At 47.6% G+C, this 18,565-nt stretch overlaps 1 protein-coding gene across 1 annotated transcript; it reads left to right on the top strand.

Annotated features, from left to right (window-relative positions):
• Positions 1 to 7,667: 7,667 nt before the first annotated feature.
• BPIFA2 (BPI fold containing family A member 2) lies at positions 7,668 to 18,197 on the top strand. The gene is made up of 9 exons (XM_024559639.3): positions 7,668 to 7,782; positions 8,583 to 8,731; positions 10,416 to 10,560; positions 11,213 to 11,320; positions 12,619 to 12,765; positions 15,058 to 15,139; positions 16,196 to 16,259; positions 17,133 to 17,213; positions 18,004 to 18,197. Exons 2-8 carry the CDS (start codon positions 8,596 to 8,598, stop codon positions 17,171 to 17,173), a joined length of 723 nt encoding a protein of 240 aa, XP_024415407.2. The 5' UTR covers positions 7,668 to 7,782; positions 8,583 to 8,595; the 3' UTR covers positions 17,174 to 17,213; positions 18,004 to 18,197.
• The last annotated feature ends 368 nt before the right edge of the window (positions 18,198 to 18,565 follow it).

Below are 18,565 nucleotides of genomic sequence, written 5' to 3'. Positions count from 1 at the left end.
ACACCAGGCAGGCCCTGGAGGTAAGAGAGGAGGCCTGGGAATGGCCCACATGAGACGGAAAACGGTGGCGAGTGGAGATCCCACAAGACCTGAGTCCCGCGAGGAAAGGCACGGAGCTCTGCTATCTTCTTTGTCCCTTGTCCCCACTTCACTGAGTGGCAGCTTCTTCCTCTCCAGGCCTCTTTGCATCCTTCTTTTTATTTAATGCACCCCTCATCCCTGGCCAGGGTCAGCACCTGATGGGAGAGGGGTTCAGAGAGCTGTCTTGCCTTGCCTAAAACCACACAGCTGGTGAGAAGCAGGGTCAGGGTAGAGACCCCTGTTCTGTTTCTCACCCTTAATTCTTCCCTTGGAAAGGCACTGCTGAGTTGGTTTTCTTTACTGAGCACTTACTATGTGCCAGGCACTGGGCTACTGCTTTCCAGGTTCAACTGTCATGTAATCCTGACACCAGCTTCAACAAATACACTACCATGATCCCTAATTTGCAAAATGAGGAATGCTAGTTCAGAGGGTTGATGTAACTAGCCCAGGTCACACAGTTAGAAAGCAGCGAGGTTAGGATTCAAATTGAGGTCTGAAATTACCAAAAGCCCCTGCAAGAGAAACACACTCGTGCCTACCCCAGGTTTGGGAATTTTGCCAATGTTTGTATTTTGTACTATCTGTCTTCACCTAAGCCAGAATGTTACATCATTTGCTCTTCAAGTTCCTAAGTGCTAGATCTAACTCAATTCAGTGTTTTTGAAAGGTTTTCATCAGCAGTGGGCTCTCTGCCAGGGACACTAGCTGAAGCCGCAAGAGGGGAAATTCTGATCATTTGCCTGGGGTTTTCGGCATACGGAACATTTTCAAGAACATGCCTGCTTTGTGGAAAGTCATTGTCAGCGTGTATGTTGGCCTCCACCCACTGCTGGTCAGGTCAAGTGTGGATACACAGCAACCAAAAGCCTGGATGGGCCAGGGCCAGAACAAAAGCTCCACAAATAAGTGACAAATGGATGGATAATAAGATGAGTTGATAGATGGGAGGAGGAAGGAAGGGAGGGAGGAAGAGTGGGAGGGAGGAAGGGAGGGAGGAAAGGAGGGAGTGAGTGAGTCAGGAAGGAAAGGGGGCCATTCTGGATTCTTCTTGCTAGATTCTTGGTCTTGTCCCCTATATCCATCTATTCAGCCAGACAGTCAGCCTGTCAATTATCTTGCTCCTTTCACTTTAATTCAATACAATGTTTATTGGGACCCACCATAAGCCAGCCCCTAGACTGCCTCCTGGGGACGCAAAGATGGCAGAGCCATGATCACTAACCTCAAGGAACCCCAAGCTGGCAGAAGAGAAAGGGCTAACCCACGTTCCTGAATCAGCACATCGTGGTGGAGGGTTTCCTCTGACACAGGCCCAGGGCTGGGCAATGCCAGGTGAACGGACAATTCAGGCTGCTTCCTACCCTTGAAGGACTCACACAGTCCGGGAGGTGGGGTGGGGGACTGGGAATTATTAGGATATAAATGACAGCATAACGTGAGGCACTCAGAGGATGGACTCTGGGACAAAGCTTTGTAGGTTCAAATTCCAGCTCAGCCACTTATTACGTGTATAACTTCAGGCAATTCACTTTACCTCTCTGTGCCTCAGTTTCCTTGCCTGGTTAGTGGGAATAAAATAGTACCAAACAATCCCTGGTTGTTTGCAGGAGTAAACAACGACACCATGCTTTTCTACCAGTCATGAGTTGGTCGCAGTGGCTCATCTATTGCCCTGGAAAGTGGCCCATACCTGGGACAAGGACGGGGATCCATTGATCTTTGACTCTAACACAGGGAATGGCAACTAGCAGGTGCCCAATAAATGATTATCAAATGGACGAGTGGTTCCAGCACAAAGCAATTTCTGTTTGTTAAATGAATGGATAGGTAGGTAGGTGGGAGGCCCGGATCACTTTAGCCAGCAGGGGTCTGAGCAGTCACGAATGGTGCACACGGGCAATAGCTCCAATTGTGGGAGGTCTGCTAGACCAGGAGGGAGTCAGAGCTCACTGCAACCCAGGGGCTGCTGACCTCATTCTTTCACCCGGTCAGTGAGCCAGTCCACGCCATTTAGCGACGCCAGGTCCTTCACTGGGCACTGGGACCTCAGACATTTATGGCCTGGTGGGACATAGCTGACCTCCCTCTCCCGTCCCCTCTCCTCTCATTCTTTCCTCCTTGCTTCCCACCTTCCCATCTGCTCTCCCTTCTGTCTTCCCACAAACATCATTTAATTCCTAGTCTAGACCAGGCCCTGTGCCAGCCCTGGGTGACCCAAGGTGAAAAAAATAAATAAATAAGGTGCCCAGACTTCCAAGGACTCAGGGAAGGAGCCGGACCCTTCCAATCGTGTGTTGAATTTTTTCTCTGGGAAACTTGGGCCAGGTGCTTAGGGAACATTTCATAGAACAGGAGGAAGAAGCCCCCAGCTTAGGGGCGGGGTGGGGGACAAGACCCCTGACCATCAGTCAGCTCAGGAGCAGTAGGTCCTCACTTTCTGGGGCCAAGACCTGGGGAACAACTTGACCCAACAGATGTTCCTGACAGAGCCCAGGGTTTAGGAAAACATTCGAGAGCAGAAAAAACAATTTGTGTTACCTCCAAAGTCAGAAAAGAAAACGGCAGCGACAGAATTGCTGAAAGTCTAATTAAATGTTTTCACACGGTAATGGCATAAATTGTTATATTTAGCAGTCCTAAAAATGACGGTATATTAGGAACCGTTTGTTACTCTGATCTTCCTTATTTTCCAAGGATTCCTGAGTAGGCAATTCCATTGTGAGAAACTGGGACCTATTATAAATTGGATGAATTGTTTGTACCTGTCTGATTGAAAAAAACAAGAGAAGTCTTTCAGCCTTTTCATAGTAAAATGAGGAAATTTCATTTGGTGCACATCTATAGGTTCTGTCTTCCACTGGAGAAGGGGTGGGAATGAGAGAGCCTTGGGCAGAGGCTCAGCCCAGCCCTCCTCTACCCCTGTGTAAGTAACCTCAGCCCACCTCTCACCTCCTCTGGTCTCCGGAGGCTGCGTGACCTTCTAGGACCTTTCTCACTAGGGAGCTGAGCCATGTTGGGAAAAAGATGCCAGCTCAGAGCACAAGGGCTGTGTCAGTGGGACCAGGAAGCCTCCACGGTTGGGGTACTGCTGTCACACAGGGTGTCACACCGAGATTAGTGTGTCCAGGCCTGAGACAGCTAATCCTTAATGCCTCGCTGGAGATTTTCAATGAGAAATTCATCCCACGACCCTCATAGCCGGGGCCTTTGTCCCTGAAAGGCAAATACCTCCCGTTCAAGGACATTGCCTGTACCCTGGAGAGGAAAGAAGGCCGGGACAAGCAGGAGCTGTCACTTCCTGTCTCTGGGGTTACTCAGAAGAGAAAAAGAAGCAACTACGCGAAAGAAGCGTAGTTGCCTGTAATTGAGCATTAAGCATATTGGATGCCCTGTCTCATTTATCTTCACATATTGATGGGAAACTGGGGTGGAACGAGGTGAAGTGACCAGAAACCAACAATAATTATAATTCTTCTCATCGCTGTTACCATGTACTGAGGGCCAACCATGTGCTAACCCTTTCACATGCATTATCCCACCTCATTCTCACAGCACAATCTGTAGCTCGTCCCATTTCACAGACAAGGAACCTGAGGGTCAGCGAGATACCCCCCTCATACAGCTTATGCAGCCAACATCGGGCAGAGAGAGACCGGATGCAAACCCAACCCCAGAGCCAGGCACTGACCAACACCCTCAGAGCCCCCTGGGCACCCTTTGATTTCCATTTGGGTGCTGGGATCCAGGCACAGGGGTGTTTGCCCCATTTTACAGAGGGAGCAATTCAGGCCTGGAACTCACAAGAGGTCTAAGGTCACCACACCACACTCCACTCACTGGGCTGTGTTCCTGGGGTGGGAAAAACTCTCTCCACAAGATTTCAGCACAGCCCTCAGCTCTGTTCTGCCGCCTTCATGAGGAGGGGCCTCAGACGTTTGCAGAACTGGGTGCCAGGCAGCCAGGGAAGGGGGACTGATGACTGGTCCAAGGTCACCCAGCAAGACTCTACTTGCCTGGGTTCTCCAGGTCCCAGTCCAGGCTTGAGGACCTAGGCTGCTGCCCTCTCCCTGCTCTGTGCTCCAGTGGCAGAACCACAGCCAGTACAAGGGATGCCAGCGCCCCCGCTCATCATGCCCTCCACCTGGGCCATGTTTGCGTGAACAGCAGGCCTACCCGGTCCTTGATGAGCTTCAGGTGGGTGAGCAGAGGAGACAGACACAGGTGCCCCTGAGCTCTCTGCCAGTGCATCTGTTGCCACGTGGGCATCCACCTGAGTTTCCTGTGCCAGTGCCAGGTTGACAGGGGCCAATGCACCAGGCGTTACAACCAACTCAAACAGCAGAGGCTGAAGGATAAACAGGATATTCAAGCCCAAGGACTTTTCCGCCCCAACAGATGGCTTCACTGTGACCTTGGCCGGAAGACCTTCCCTGCAGACCCAAATGCTTGGTTTCTGTCTTTGCGAAGCCCCGGCAAGGCACATACCCACTCTGAATCTCAGCTTCCTCGACTGGAAAATGGGGTTCAGACCCTCCTCACAGGGTTGTCATGAGGACTGATGTGGAAAATGTGCCTAAAGTGGCAAGCCTAGTGCCAGGGTCACAGAGAGCTGCAGGGTTATGAGGGTTATGCTTGGGCTGAGCTGAGGCTCTGGAGGCTGGGATGGGAGTCACAGCTCATAGAAATCAGGGTAGAAGACACCTGAGTCATCAAATCCAGTCATTCCGGTTTCTGGCCAACAACCCTCCGGCAACTAGACACAGGCCACTCTTGGGTTCCCAGAGCCCTTGACCCAAATGATTAGGGATGGGGCTCAAGCACTCGCATTTTAAACAAGCTTCCTAGGCAATTCCGCATAATCTTTTTTCCTTAAGGCTATTGCCCACAGTAGAAAATTCCAACAAAACTAAAAGATATGTAATAAAGGTGGAAAATAAGTGGGCTTCAAGGTCACTGTGTGGCCTTGGATGATTCCTCCTCCTTCTCTGGGCCACAGGCTCCCCAGACATCTGAACAAAGAGGTTAAATGATGAGCTCTAAGTGCTTCTCCGGTTTTGGTGTCTGTGGTTGTTCAAGTGCAATGCGTGACTTGGAGCAGCCGTCAGGGGGAGGAGGCCGAGGTGAGTGTTCAAATGTGTGAGGCAGGACTGCTGTGCGCTTCCATGGCAGGAATTCAGTGCATAAGGGCTTAAGCAAAAAGTGGGGAGACATGGATCTGAACCGAAAACTCTGGGGGTATATACGACCTCAGGCACAACTAGATCCAGGCACTCACACGTTATATATTTTATCACTTCCTTAGTATGGGCTTCATTCTCCAGGGGGCTTTGCCAGATAGTTGTATCTAAAGTCTTTAAGGAAAAAAATAACAGACCCAGACAACCAGGGGAGTCTCACATCCACCTTTGCGGGGAGTGAGCCCTTTCATTCAGGACAGTGGCGACGTGGTCTCTAAGATTCTGCAAAAAGTTCTCCTCATTTAGGCGGTGAGATGTATCTTCAGACGAGTCTAGCTTGGGCTATCTTGCACATGAGCACATAAGCACATGTGTGTGCTGTGTGTGGGGGCATGCACACATACTACATATGTGTAAGTATGTGTGTGCTTGCTCAAGAGTCATACACACGCCATTGGCATAGGACCTGGAGGACCTCAGGAAGAAGGGGGCATGGTTTCTCCCCACTTTGGGAGACTTAGCCTAGTGTAGACCAGACCTGGGGGGGTACCCCCAATGCTTTAGCAGACGGGGCCCTTGCAGTTGTGGCAAAGTCCTGTGTTCATGTGAGCTGGGGCCAGGGATGCTGAAGAGGTGTGGGTGACCCTGAGAATATGGCTCATGAGGACCTTGGAGCTGCATCTGAGAGGACAGGGTCCTCTGCTTGCCTTACTGCCTTTGTGCCATCCCCCTAGACCCACAGCCAGGAGACCAGTTTGTGTCACCTTACAGCTTGACTGTGAGAGACGCCAACACCAGTGGGATGCCTGGCTCCATCCCAGGTGTGGTTCGTGCTGAGAGATGGCACCTAGCATGAGCCACTGGGGCTCCAGGAGCCCACGGCCAGGTGAAGCTGGGGTCTTGGGAGGTGGGGAGGGTGAGAAAAGGAAGGAGACAGGAAGCCTGAGGGAAAAATACCCACACAGGAGAGCTAGACTCAGGTAGAAAGGAAACCTGAGGGGAAGAAACATCAAAATGTGTAACAATGGTCTTTGAACAATAGACCAAGGAAACTTAGAATCATGGCTCACAGTCAGGCCAAGTCCCATGGGAGCTTAGTAGTCACCTAGTCCAATTTCTGAGCATCCCTGGTGATGGGGACATTCGCCTTCCCAGGTAGTGGCTGCTTTTATAGGACGCCCTGGAAAGAGGTTTGGAGCATTCTAGAGACAGGTCAGAGTCTTTGAGCGCCACACGTGAGGAAAATCTCAGCATAGGGTGGTAACGATTTGCCGAGGGTAGAGAACAAGTTTAAAAAATCAAATTCTGGTGATTTGCTAAGAAAGAAGCCATCGAGGACCTGAGGTCAGGGATAATGGGGAGAGAGGGACACCTCAGGTGGGCAGTTAGGGAGGCTCTGAAGCAGGGACATCAAGAGTTGGAGACAACTGGAGAGGAGAGTCCTGGGCAGAGAGAGCGGCGTGTGCAAAGGCCCAAAGCAGGAACGAGGTCAGAATCTTCTGGAATAGAAGGAAGAAGGGGTAGGAGCCAGGAGGGATAGGAAGGAGAGGAGTGTGGACAGACAGTGACGCGATGGGCCCATGGGGCGTGGTAAGAATCTGGGTTTAAGCTGAGTGGTGCACCTCTGGCTGCTGCGCCGAGAGGAGAGTGGACAGGGCAGGTGTGCTGGGGATGATGGACTGTGGGGTTTGTCTCCTGACACTGGCTGTGCAACCTCAGGCCAGGCGCTTAACCTCTCTGGGCTTCACTGTTGTCCACACATGGGGGTAAGGTGAGGTGGATTTTGTTCACTCTCAGGAGGAAGTCTAACTTGATAGAAGAGGCAGCCTTAAGAGGTAATGAGCTCCCCGTGACTGCAAACATTCACACAGAGGCTGGCTCCACCGTGAAATATATTGTAGACAGCACTCGGACACCAGAAGATTGGGTAGGATGACCTTTGTCGTTGCTGACCCTGACCTACTGTGGACCACAGTTCTGGTCCCATCTCTGTCCCTGTCTTGCTGGACAGCCTCAGGCTGGTTACTTGTCCACACAATGTGAGGTGGATTTTGTTCACTCTCAGGAGGAAGTCTAACTTGATAGAAGACTTCCCCTCTCTGAGCATCAGTTTCCAAATGATGACAGAAATAGGCTAAATGATCACTATAGGTTTTCCTACCAGCACATTCTCTAATTTGTCCATTCTTAGTCTTCACCCCAACCCCCATTCACAATGGCCACCCCTGGCTTGGCAGCTGGAGGCACCATGAGAACCTGGTCTTAGTTTTGGCAGAAAGTCCTCCCCATATCCATCCATTCCAATCCAAACATGCAGGTGGCTTTTGGGTGGAGCCTCTCTGCTCACCCTGGACAGGGGTTATTTTCTTTGGAGTCTCCTTGGATGACCGCAGAACCAGGGCTTGCTTCCATGGGCAGTGTCCCTTCCTGTGGCCACCAATATAAGGGCCAGCACCACCCAGAAGAATCCCAGGAGACCGTGCAGGGAAACAAGTATTTGTGAGCATCCTCCTCCAAACCTGTGAGTGGTGGGCTTCCCCCTGAGGACACCTCACAAGGTGGTCCTCAGTAGACTTTGGGAGCAAGAGGCAGAGGAATGAGGCTGCCTGGGTTAGCTAATATTTTGAACATAGCAAATTAAGAGATAGATAGAGATTATATTCAGAGAAGTGTCAAACCGATGAGCAATGCAGGGTCGTGACACGGTGCCCGTGTACTTGTTCCTACTTTCATTCAGCAAATGGTTATTTGTCGAACTGCATGGGATGTAGGCTTTTTATCAGGGGCTGAGGATCCAACAGTGAAATGTCACAATTCCTTCTCTAAAGAGTTCACAGCCTGGTAACAGAGGAGGACAGGTCATCATGCCATTGGTACTCAGGACACTGAGCAGAGAACGAAGGTAGAAAAATGGTGGGGCGAAACCCCCCTAACCTGGACTCTAGCGAGGGGCCTAGAGTAGGCTTCATAGAGGATGTGTTGTCTTACTGAAGCCAGAGAGTCTATAGGACGTGACTTAGGTAAAAAATGCAAAGGGGAGACAAATATTCCAAGCAAAGAAGCCAGCATGTGGAAAAACCCTTTTTTAAAAAGATTGACTTGTAGTCAAGAGTAACTTTTCCAATGGCAGCTGGTCTGCTCACTAGCTGTGTGTCTCTGGGCAAGTTGGCCTAGCTTCCTGACCTGGGCTGCCCATCTGTAAAACAGGAGACAAACACAATCTATCTTAAAGGGATAGGAAATGTAAAAATGGTGGTGTTCACTAAAAATTCCTTTTGCTACCGGCTAATTCTCACTCCCATTTCTCCTATGAATGTCCAGGTATCAAGACAAGATGTTTCAGTTTTGGAAACTTGTTCTCTTGTGTGGCCTGCTCACTGGGACCTCAGCATCGCTTCTTGGGGACCTTGGCAACAACCTGAAAGATGTTCTTGATAAAGGACCTGGGGTCATTACAGATATAGCTGAAAGTGAGTCAGTAAGATTGGTGATAGGTGGCACCCAGGACCCTGCCTCCTAAACACTAAGCTGCATTACCAGGGGCTGCCACCAGGGACTGCCCTTTCTGGGCAGTTTCCTGGGTAAGGTGGTTGCTTATTTACTTCCTGGCTCATTCAGTTATTATTTTTCTACAAACAAGTAATGCTTAAATGAATATCCTTTTACATATTATATCATGGCAGACTTTTTCCAATGTATGAATAGGATAAGGTCCTAAAAGTGAGATTTCAAAAGTTCAAAGATATGCACATTTTAAAGTCTAGTAGATGTTGACAAATAATCCCCTATGTTAACATTTTCTCCAATAGTTGGTGGGAGTACCTTTCTCTGTGCTCCCTCAACAGCACTGGTATGGACAACTTAAATGTTTGCCAATCTCATAGGTGAAAGATTGTAACTCATTTCACTTTACATTTCTCCAATTATAGGAGAATCCACTCATGTTTTCATGTTTGTAGGTTTTACATATTTTAACTTAATATTTTGTCCATATTCTTAGCATATTATTTCTGTCAGGTTGTTTACTTTTCTTATTGATTTGTATTAACTCATTGGAAGTTAACTCTACCTAGCCTCGGTAGTCGTATCCCAGCTTCTATAGTTAATTGAATCTCCTTTTTATTCGGATTTCTTAAAAGAACTTGGCTTTCTCTTCCTTTTCTAAAAAATTAACAGCATGTTGATAAACATTTTTATAGGAGTTTAGTAACTCCTAGAAATGGCTGCCTTTCAAATATTGTCAGGCAACCTTCAAAGATACTGAAGGGATTCAATCTACAACTTCACTGCTGAGAAAACTAAGCTCAGAAACAGAAGTGTCTGGGTTAAGGTCACCTAGTGATTTGTAAGACCAGACATAGTTCTATTTAAATTGGCATCCTCAGTTTGCATCGTTATAACCAGGTAGGTACTGTTCATTGCACAGCCGAGTTGTGGTGCTATGGTTACATATCTTCTGCAGTGTAGTCGTCTGCTTTTCCTTGAGTTAGTAATTGCCTTGCTGTTTCTCACTTAAGTTATTTTACACACATACCCTTAGCTCTTTTTGCATGCACCATTCTAGACCTGCCATGTCATTTATGCTGTCTAATCCCTCTTTTCACTGGAGACCCCCCATTAGGACACCGATCTCCTGCTCCCATGCGAATTCTTGCTCTCTGGGCCTGCGACAGAGTTCTCTTCCTCATACTACATTTTGTCACTTCTATGGGTTGGAGTCATATTTTTTCTTGATTCTAGATTTTCCATATTTTAGTTTACTCTCTCACTTTGACCTAGTTTTTCAAACTCGTGTGGACATCTCACTTAGAGCAATAGACCCTCCAAGTCCCTACTAGAAGTTGCTGTACAATCATTATCAGTTGCCTGGCTAATTGATTGATTTCTTTGTTGATGAATAATGGGTATATATTAGCACGAAGACAGTCTGAAAGGAAGAGGGGATCTGCAGCTGTGTGTCTTTAGGCATATTTCTTAAACTTTTCATCCTTCATTTCTTCATCTGCAAAATGCAGACAATATCAATATCTACCTCACTGAATTGTTAGGAAGATTAAAGGAAATAACATCGGCAAACAGTCTTATCTAGTACCTGGTGCATAGTAGGTCCTTCATAAGTGGCACATAACACTAAACAGTGATTGTTTTTGTCAGCTGTGGTTAGGAACCTGACGGAAAACCTTAACCTTCAGAACGTTCAGTTTGGGCCACTGACTGACCGGTTGTTACAGAAAGCTGAAGGTCGGCTTATTGGTGCTATTCCTCAACTCTTGTCACTTATGAGGAACAACATTTGGGGGTGAGTAGTGCTTCGTGGTGGAGATCTTTGCTCCCCATATCTTTGGGGGAGGGGATAAGTTTAAGATTAAAGATGGAAAGTTAACAAAACTTGTCTTCCCACAGAACCAAGGTGGGACCTGAGGCCAGGTCCACCGGAGCTTGAGTAAATTACAGGTGGGGCCACAGGGCCATTCTTGGCATCCCAGGGGTTTGAGCTTCCATATTCTGTAACTTCAGGGTCAGGATGAAGGTTCTCTTCATTCACACCTCCACATGTTTGCTGATACCTGGATTCCCTTTTCCGGGGACTAAGTCTTTCTTCTCCACATGTTGCTGAGAATAAAATTTTGAATCTCCTCAGAAGAAATAAAACTGAAACCTTTACACCCACTGGTTCCACACATAAGAATTTTGGAGTAAACAGTTATGGGTTCAAATCCTGGCTCTGGCAGTTATTCTTCCTTGGAATCTTGGGGGAAATCACAACTGTCTGATCCTCCGTATGCCATGCTATGAAATGGAGACAATCAAACCTGTGAAGGGGGCTATGGTAAAGACCAAAGTAAGCGAAGCTGAAGAGGTCCAACTGCCCAGCATGGTCCTGGTACAGAGACGTGCCTGGCAAAGGCCGTCATGAGGGATGACGAGAGTGAATTCTGGTTTTTGCACAGGTTGCAAGTCAGTAATGTCCGCCTCCTGGATATCAAAGCTCAACCGACTCCTGATGGCAAAGGACTTGAGCTGACCTTCCCCATCAGCGCTGGTGTTCGATTGAACCTGTGAGTGTGCATTAGAATCTGGGGTTTGGGGGAGGCAGGGCAGGATATCCAATAGATCTCCAAGTGGGAAGTAGGTACTTTTCCACGCTGCTGCGTGGCCCACTCTATAAATAAGGGCAGTTTCTAAGCTCTAAAATCCCAACTTTTAAAATGTTCTAACAAACTTTGGCCATAACTAAGTCTTTTTTAAAAGAATCCTCCATTAAATATATTTCTGGAATCATAACATTTACTTAATAGTAAAACTTGCAAAAAAGGAGAAGACATTTATAACTCTTTGGCAAAATTTTCTCTAGCATTATTTTGTCTCTCAAGATTCTCCTTATAAATAACAGTGACCATTGCAGATAAATGCATATAGTGGGTGTATAGTATGCAATAAAGGGTGTGTGCGAGAAATATAATTTTATACTTTATTTTGATTGAATTTATTGTGCTTACATTGGTCAATAAAGTTATGTTTTAAGGGAACAATTCTAAAATACATCATCTGCACATTGCATTGGGTGCTCACCATCCAAAGTCTAGTCGCCTTCCACCACCATTCATCTCCCTGCAACCGCCCTTCCCTCTGGTAATCACCATACTGTCATCTGTGTCCATGAGTTTTTGGGTTTTTTGTTTGTTTTTTGCTTAATTCCTTCACCTATTTCACTCATCTCCCTGGCCTCCCTCCTCTCTGACAGCTGTCAGTAGGTTCTCTGTATCCATGAGTCTGTTTCTATTTTGTTCATTAGATTCCACATATAAGTGAAATCATATGGTTAAAAACTATCATTTTAAGGTATATTAATTACTTAAAAAATAGAGAGGTAAGAGAATGAGCACCTGTGGGAAGATCTTTATAAATTGAGTACACTATCATTTCATCATTCTTTAGCTACGAGAACTTGGGATAGTTACTTAACCTCTCTATACCAATGCTTCCTCATTTTGAAATAGAGATAATAATGGTGCTTTCTCTTTGTGGTCTTGCTGTAACAATTAGATGGTTTGATCTGGGCAAAATACCTTTTATAAGTGCCGAACATAATTTCTGCTCAATAAATGTTAACTATTATTATTCTTATTTTAGTTATTAGTGTGATTCTATAGAAAAATTTCATATGAACCAAACCTATGTGGCCAAGAGAAGAAGCACCTAATATAAATCTGTTAATCCCGTAAAGAATATGGGCAAGGTTGACATTATCCATGGTCATCCTGGGTAGTGTCCACATAGGTAGAGGGACCCGAGCAGGCAATGTGAAAAGTCTTCTAGACCTCTCTCCACAGTGAATCTTACTTATTTCCTGCAGTCCTCTCATTGGCAAGACAGTTGACCTGAATCTTTCTCTGAACCTCCTGGGTGGTATCAGAGTTGAAAACCAGGGTGGCCAATTCAAACCGGTCATGACAAAATGCGCCAGCGACCCAGCTACCATCTCGTTGAGCTTGTTGTCCAGGTAAGTCCCATCCATCTCAGTAGAGCTGGGCTCTCAGATGAGTCAAGGACCCCTAACTTCAGCTCTATTCCTATACCTGGGAGGTGGCACAATGTGGTGAAAACAGGTTTAGGCTCCGTAGTCAGACAGACCTTGGTTCTGTAACCTTGTAATAACCTCTCTGAGCCTCAGTTTTCTCATCTGTAAACTGAAGATGACAATAATACCTACTCATAGGCTGCTGAGCTAACCAAATGATAAAATACAAATGTTTAGCATGCAGTCTGGCACATACTAAGCTCTCAATAATAATAATATCCGTGCTGACTTTGTGTCTCTTTGTTTTCTCCATTATGACTAAGACAGGAGTGTTGGCACTATAATTGTGAATTTGCTTATTTCACCCTTCAGCTCTACCAGAATTTTGCTTCTCGCTTTTTGAAGCTCTGTTGTTAGGGGCATGCATATTTAGGATTGGTATATCTTCTTGAAGAATTACCCCTTCACTGTTACACAATGCTCTCAATCACCATCATCAATTATATTTACCTTCTTGCCTATGGTTGGGAGAGGGGAAAAGGAGTAAATGCTGACTATGGGCTCTAATTTCAGATTGCCCCAAATTGTTCTCCACCCACTGGAAAGTTCCTGAAATAGTATCTTGAAAACGTAATCCTGTCTATTTAAATCATTGATCCCTGTTAATCCACAAAAATCTACACCTTAAACTGTGTGATTGAAAGATCAGGTTTGGCCCCAGTAGAGTGTTAAGGGAGAACGGGCCAGCCTGGCTGTGGCTGGGAGAGGAGAGATGCTCTGGAAGCTGAGGACTGGGGCAGGTTGGCCTTGGAAGGGAATAAGGCAGAGGTGAATCCACCCTACCCCCATCAGGGTTGCCTGAAGAACCCCCTGAAACCAAAGAAAGGTTCCAAGGCCTGCTGTTAGTTGGAAAAGCCTGAGTCCCGCTGAGCACTGCTTTGCCCCAGGGAATTCATCCTGCCAATCTGGGTCTCAGCATCCATATCTGTAAAATGGCATTCCATTCTGCTGCTCTAAGTCTTCTCAGGGCTTTTCCTTCCACTTTGAATGGAATCCCAAGCCCTCCCCCATGGTCCCCTAGGCTCTGTGTGATCTGCTCCATCCTCATCCCTCTTCACTACCCGCCTTGTTCACCCTAGACAGACACACTGGCCTTTGCTCTGTGCCCTGGCTAGTTCTTTCCCACCTCCAGACCAGTGCAGAGCTGCCCTAGCTACTAGAATACCTTTGTCCCCCTCCACCTCAATGCCCTTCTCTTCCTTCAGGCTCTAAAATGAGGTTCCTCTGATTCTCTCTCAAAAGTGTCTCCTCTCACCCTTCAGAGTTTTTGTCACAAGTTGTCATTACACCTTTAATTGTATGTTTACTTCATTCATTCTTTCATCTACAAATGGATTGAGTATCTGCTCTGTCCAGGAAGGCAGTGTTCTGAGCTCTGGAGACTTTGTTGGTGAGAACAGACAAGGACCTGTTTTCGTGGTGCTTATTGTCCTGAGGGAAAGGCAGACAGGCGAGCATTCAGTCCATCAATAAACAGCCCTCAAGCAATGTGTCAGATGGCAGAAGCCCTGGGCAGAGCGGCACACTTATCAGGGAACTGCGATGCAAAGCTCTCCCTTTGGGGGGAGCAGTAAGAGAGGGCAGTCCTGAGGAGGTGACAGTTTTGTTTCAAGCTGAAGGTGGTAAGGAGCCAGCCTTAGCAAGACTTGTTTGATGTTTAGGTACCAGGTTAAGGAGCTGTTTGTACTTTGCTCATCCCCATTTCCCCAGCCTGTCTTGGTCCCTGGCATGTAGTTGCTGCTCTGTGGTATTTGTTGAATGAACTGGGTTGTTGAGACTATCATGAGGTATTGGGATGAGATGCTGCTCAGACAGGGGGTTATAAGTGATAATTCTCCGGGATAGAGGGAGACTCTGTCTGTGCTTCGAAAGACACCTCAGCCTGGGCTGGTGTGGCTCAATGGATGGAGTGCCTGCCTGTGAACTGAGAGATCGCTGGTGGAATTCCCAGCCAGGGCGCATGCCTGGGTCTCTGGCATGTGAGAGGCAACTGATGCATTACACACTGATGTTCCTCTCCTTCTCTTTCTCCCTCCCTTACCTTCTCTCTCAAAGTAAATATATAAGATGTTTTTTTTAAAGGCATCTCAGTGGCCCTGGGGTTTGTTTACAGGCCTTCAAGGTGCTCTGCCATTCCCCACCCTCTCCCCAGTCCCCGCTGCTTGGCAGCTCTGCCCATTAGCCCATGTTTCATTAGTTTCCTCACTTTTCCAGACGCAACAAACTGGTCAACAGACTCACAGACGCTGCGTCCAGCTTCCTGAGCGAAACATTGTCCACCGCGGTGCAGACACAGGTGAGTCCTCCACTCCTGGGTGCCCAGAGCCAGGCCTGGTGGGGGGCAATGTTGCATTTGCAGGCCTGGTTGTACTCTCTAGGCCCCTTTCCTTTTGAGGTGCAAACTTCTCAAAGGGCTGTCAGCTGGAACCTGCTCCCCTTTGCTCAGCCTGGAGGGATGGGGAAGAAGAGCAGAGGCCTGGCATTAGCTGAAATCACTGAGTCCCAGACTTGAACTATCTGTCATATTCACGTACTACCCATGTGCCTTTTAGCTAATGTTTCTCTTTAATCAACACAGCTTTGCTTACTTAAATTTATTTAAACATGCTTATTTTTAAAAGGAAACTTCATATCCTTGGTATAAATAGAAATTAATATCACTTATAATAAAATTAATTTTTTTAAGTAAACACAGATCTATAGAACAGGTTTTTTATTTGCACATCATCCAAAACCGCATGTGCCTTGTGCAGGATTCCTGTGCACCGTACAAAACCACGGGTGCTGTGTGCCCGCAGTTACAAAGTCTCTGAATGGGTCATTTCGGAAGGGGGCCAGGAACCTGGGTGTATGAAAGGAAAATCCTCCCGGTGTCGTTGTGATTCACAGAACTGGAGTCTCACTACAGGATGTCAATGTGTGGCCAGCAGCACAGGCCTCCCCTGGTAGCTTGTTAGAAATGCAGACTCTCAGACCCCACCCCAGGCCTATGGAAATGAAATTTGCTTCCAGGGAACTGGAAGAAAATCGTGAGAAACAGTGCTCTACAGTTCCCAGGTCCCATTTGACTCTAAAACTCCAGGTTCCCGAGAGTGCAGGAGCCTGCGATGTTAACGCTCTAGATTCTTAAGGTTCTAGGATTTAAGGTTGTAGGATTTAGGATTCTAGTGTTCTAAGGTTCTCAGATTTTGGACTTCTAGCTTTCTAGTGTTCCAGAATCCTAAGGGTCAAAGGTTCTAAGATCCCATGTGAAAAGCATCTCTGTGGGGGGCTGGCAGTTTGTGCCCAGTCGGTAATGGATTTGTCCTTTTTCCTACTCCACCCTCTTCCTTCCCTCTGTCTCCCCTCTCAGATATGCCCACTTTTCAAACTCTTTTTCGACACACTGGGTGTGGATACTGTCCAGCTTGTCATCGGTAAGTCATAGCCTGGGGAAGTGAAGGTGTTCCCTATGCAGCCTGCCCAGGGTGGGCATGCAGCTCTGTGCCCACCCCACAGGCTGGTCTGGGCAGGGGACCCTGGAGAAGAAGGACCTAACATCCTGAGCAATTCAGGAGAGTATAGCTGGAGGGGTCCTTGCAGAATGGAAGGGGTTCTGTGGGCCTCTGAGAGCTTCCTACTGTCATCCCTCAGTTAACCCACAGAAGCTACCTGGCAGAATGATGTGAGAAAGAAGATGGGCCAGATCTGAGTTCAAATCCTGGCTCTGCTACTTAGCAACCATAGGACCTTGGTCCAGTGGTTCTGCTTCTTTGAGCCTCAGTTTCTCCCGAGTAAAACAAGGTTATAAAAATTGAGGGGTTGGTGAGTGGATTAAAGGGAGAAGCATAAAGAGCCTAATATCCAGTGGGCATTGCAAATAAACACCTTCCTTCCTTTCTTCCTTCTTATGAGGAGCTGGGGCTTCTCCACCCACTGGAGGCTTTCTTTAGCCTTCAGGTCTCCAGGCATGGCCGGGTTGCTGGGGATGCTGGAGCAAAGGAAATGGGTTAAGTGAATGTGTCAGGGTTCTGGAGCTGGCCCTTCTATAAAAATGGCCACAGGTCCGGTTCCTTGGGCAGTCACTCTGTGCTCTGAATGCACCATCTGATTGGATCTTCACATCAACCCTGTGGGATAGGTACCATTATTGTACCCATTTTACAGATGCACAAACTGAGGCTCAGGGAGGTGGAGAGACATGCCTGAGGTCTATGGCTGTCAAGCTGACCCAGTGGAGAGTGGTAGCCTTTGGGGTCTGGTTTCTAGTTGGTGGGGACTGAGGCCTGCTATGGATTTTGTTCTTCCAGATAATCTTCAGAAAGGAATCCAACCGCAATCGCCTGTCTAAAGAGGGCACATAAGGAGGACTGCTGTGATGCTCCTGACTGGTGAGGCACCAGGCTCTGGGTCCCTTGCTAAGAAAGGATGAGGCTCCTCCTCAGGGGAATATGGTGAAGCCAAAGCAAAGCTTGGGTTCTCCTGTTTTGCTTGCAGCAAACTGAGTTCTGATCTTGCTGATCTTGGTCTTGTAAGCCCTGACCCTAGTCCCAAGCTGAGCCCTGATCCTGGTCTCACTCTAAACCCCAAGCCTTAATCACATACCTATATTGAGTCCGGATCCTAGCTGCAGACTGAGCTTTGGCCCCAGTTATTGATTAAACCCTGATACTAGTCACATATGAGGCCCTGATGCTGACCTCAGACTGATCTGTGATCCAGGTTATATACAGAGCACTGAACCCAGACTCCAGTCCTGGGCTTTGATCAGTTTTTTATTTTTTAATTGATTTTTAAAGAAAGAGAGAGAAATAACTGATTGGTTGTTACTTATTTATGCATTCACTGACTGCTTCCTGTTATGTTCCCTGACTGGGAATTGAACCAGCAACCTTCCTTGCTCTAGCCAACTAGACAGTGCTCTAGCCAACTGAGCTATACAACCAGGGGTCTGATTAGTCTTTTTGCCATTAGTCCCAAGGTGAAGAGAGGGGAGAGTAAGGGACTAAGGTGCCAAAGAAAGACCCCAAACCATGGGTAGCAGTCCTGTTGTCACCAAGGCCTTAGACCTCACAGGGAATTGTGGGAAAGCACTTGGGCAGCAGTTGTGTGGAGAATAGCAGGGGGGGCATAAGGGCCCCTTTGCTGTCAGTGGCCTAACTCCCTGAGGTTTCCTTCCAGATTACTTCCCCGTTGTTTGGCCATGTTTCCCCACAGCATCTCCCTCTGGGAAGATGCTGCCACTGTTTAACTGGAGTGAAAGCCTCAGTCCAGCCAGAAGGACCCCTCTCAGCTACTCCTTGGCTTCATCAGCGACACAGAAGTCTCCATGCTTGTCACCCTCCACCCTCAGCAATTAAAGCTACTTCTGCATCCTCCTGTGTGACCTTCCTTCCTTCCGTCTGGGATTTGGCGAGGGAAGTGCAGCGAGGGCAGCAGAGCCAGGATCCAGACCTGGAAGAGACCTCTGTGACCATCCAGACCACTTCTTGCTTCACACACAGGAGCACTGGGCATAGAGGGCCAGTCTGTGGCAGTGGCAGAGCCCTCGATCCACCTACTCACACATCCAGTGGCTATATAGGGAGCACCTAGCCTGGACGAGGCAGGCAGCGGGAACAGGACAGCCACATTCTTGGGACAACCCCATCTGGTGTTTTCCTCCATTCCTGAACCCCCAGGGACTCTGAGAGGATTTGTGGAGGATCGGGGGTGTAGCTGGTCTGTCTGGATGCAGGAATAT

The sequence above is a fragment of the Desmodus rotundus genome, chromosome 6 (genome assembly GCF_022682495.2).
Source record: "Desmodus rotundus isolate HL8 chromosome 6, HLdesRot8A.1, whole genome shotgun sequence".
NCBI classification, from domain to species: domain Eukaryota; kingdom Metazoa; phylum Chordata; class Mammalia; order Chiroptera; family Phyllostomidae; genus Desmodus; species Desmodus rotundus.
This window is presented reverse-complemented; position numbering and strand designations above follow the sequence as displayed.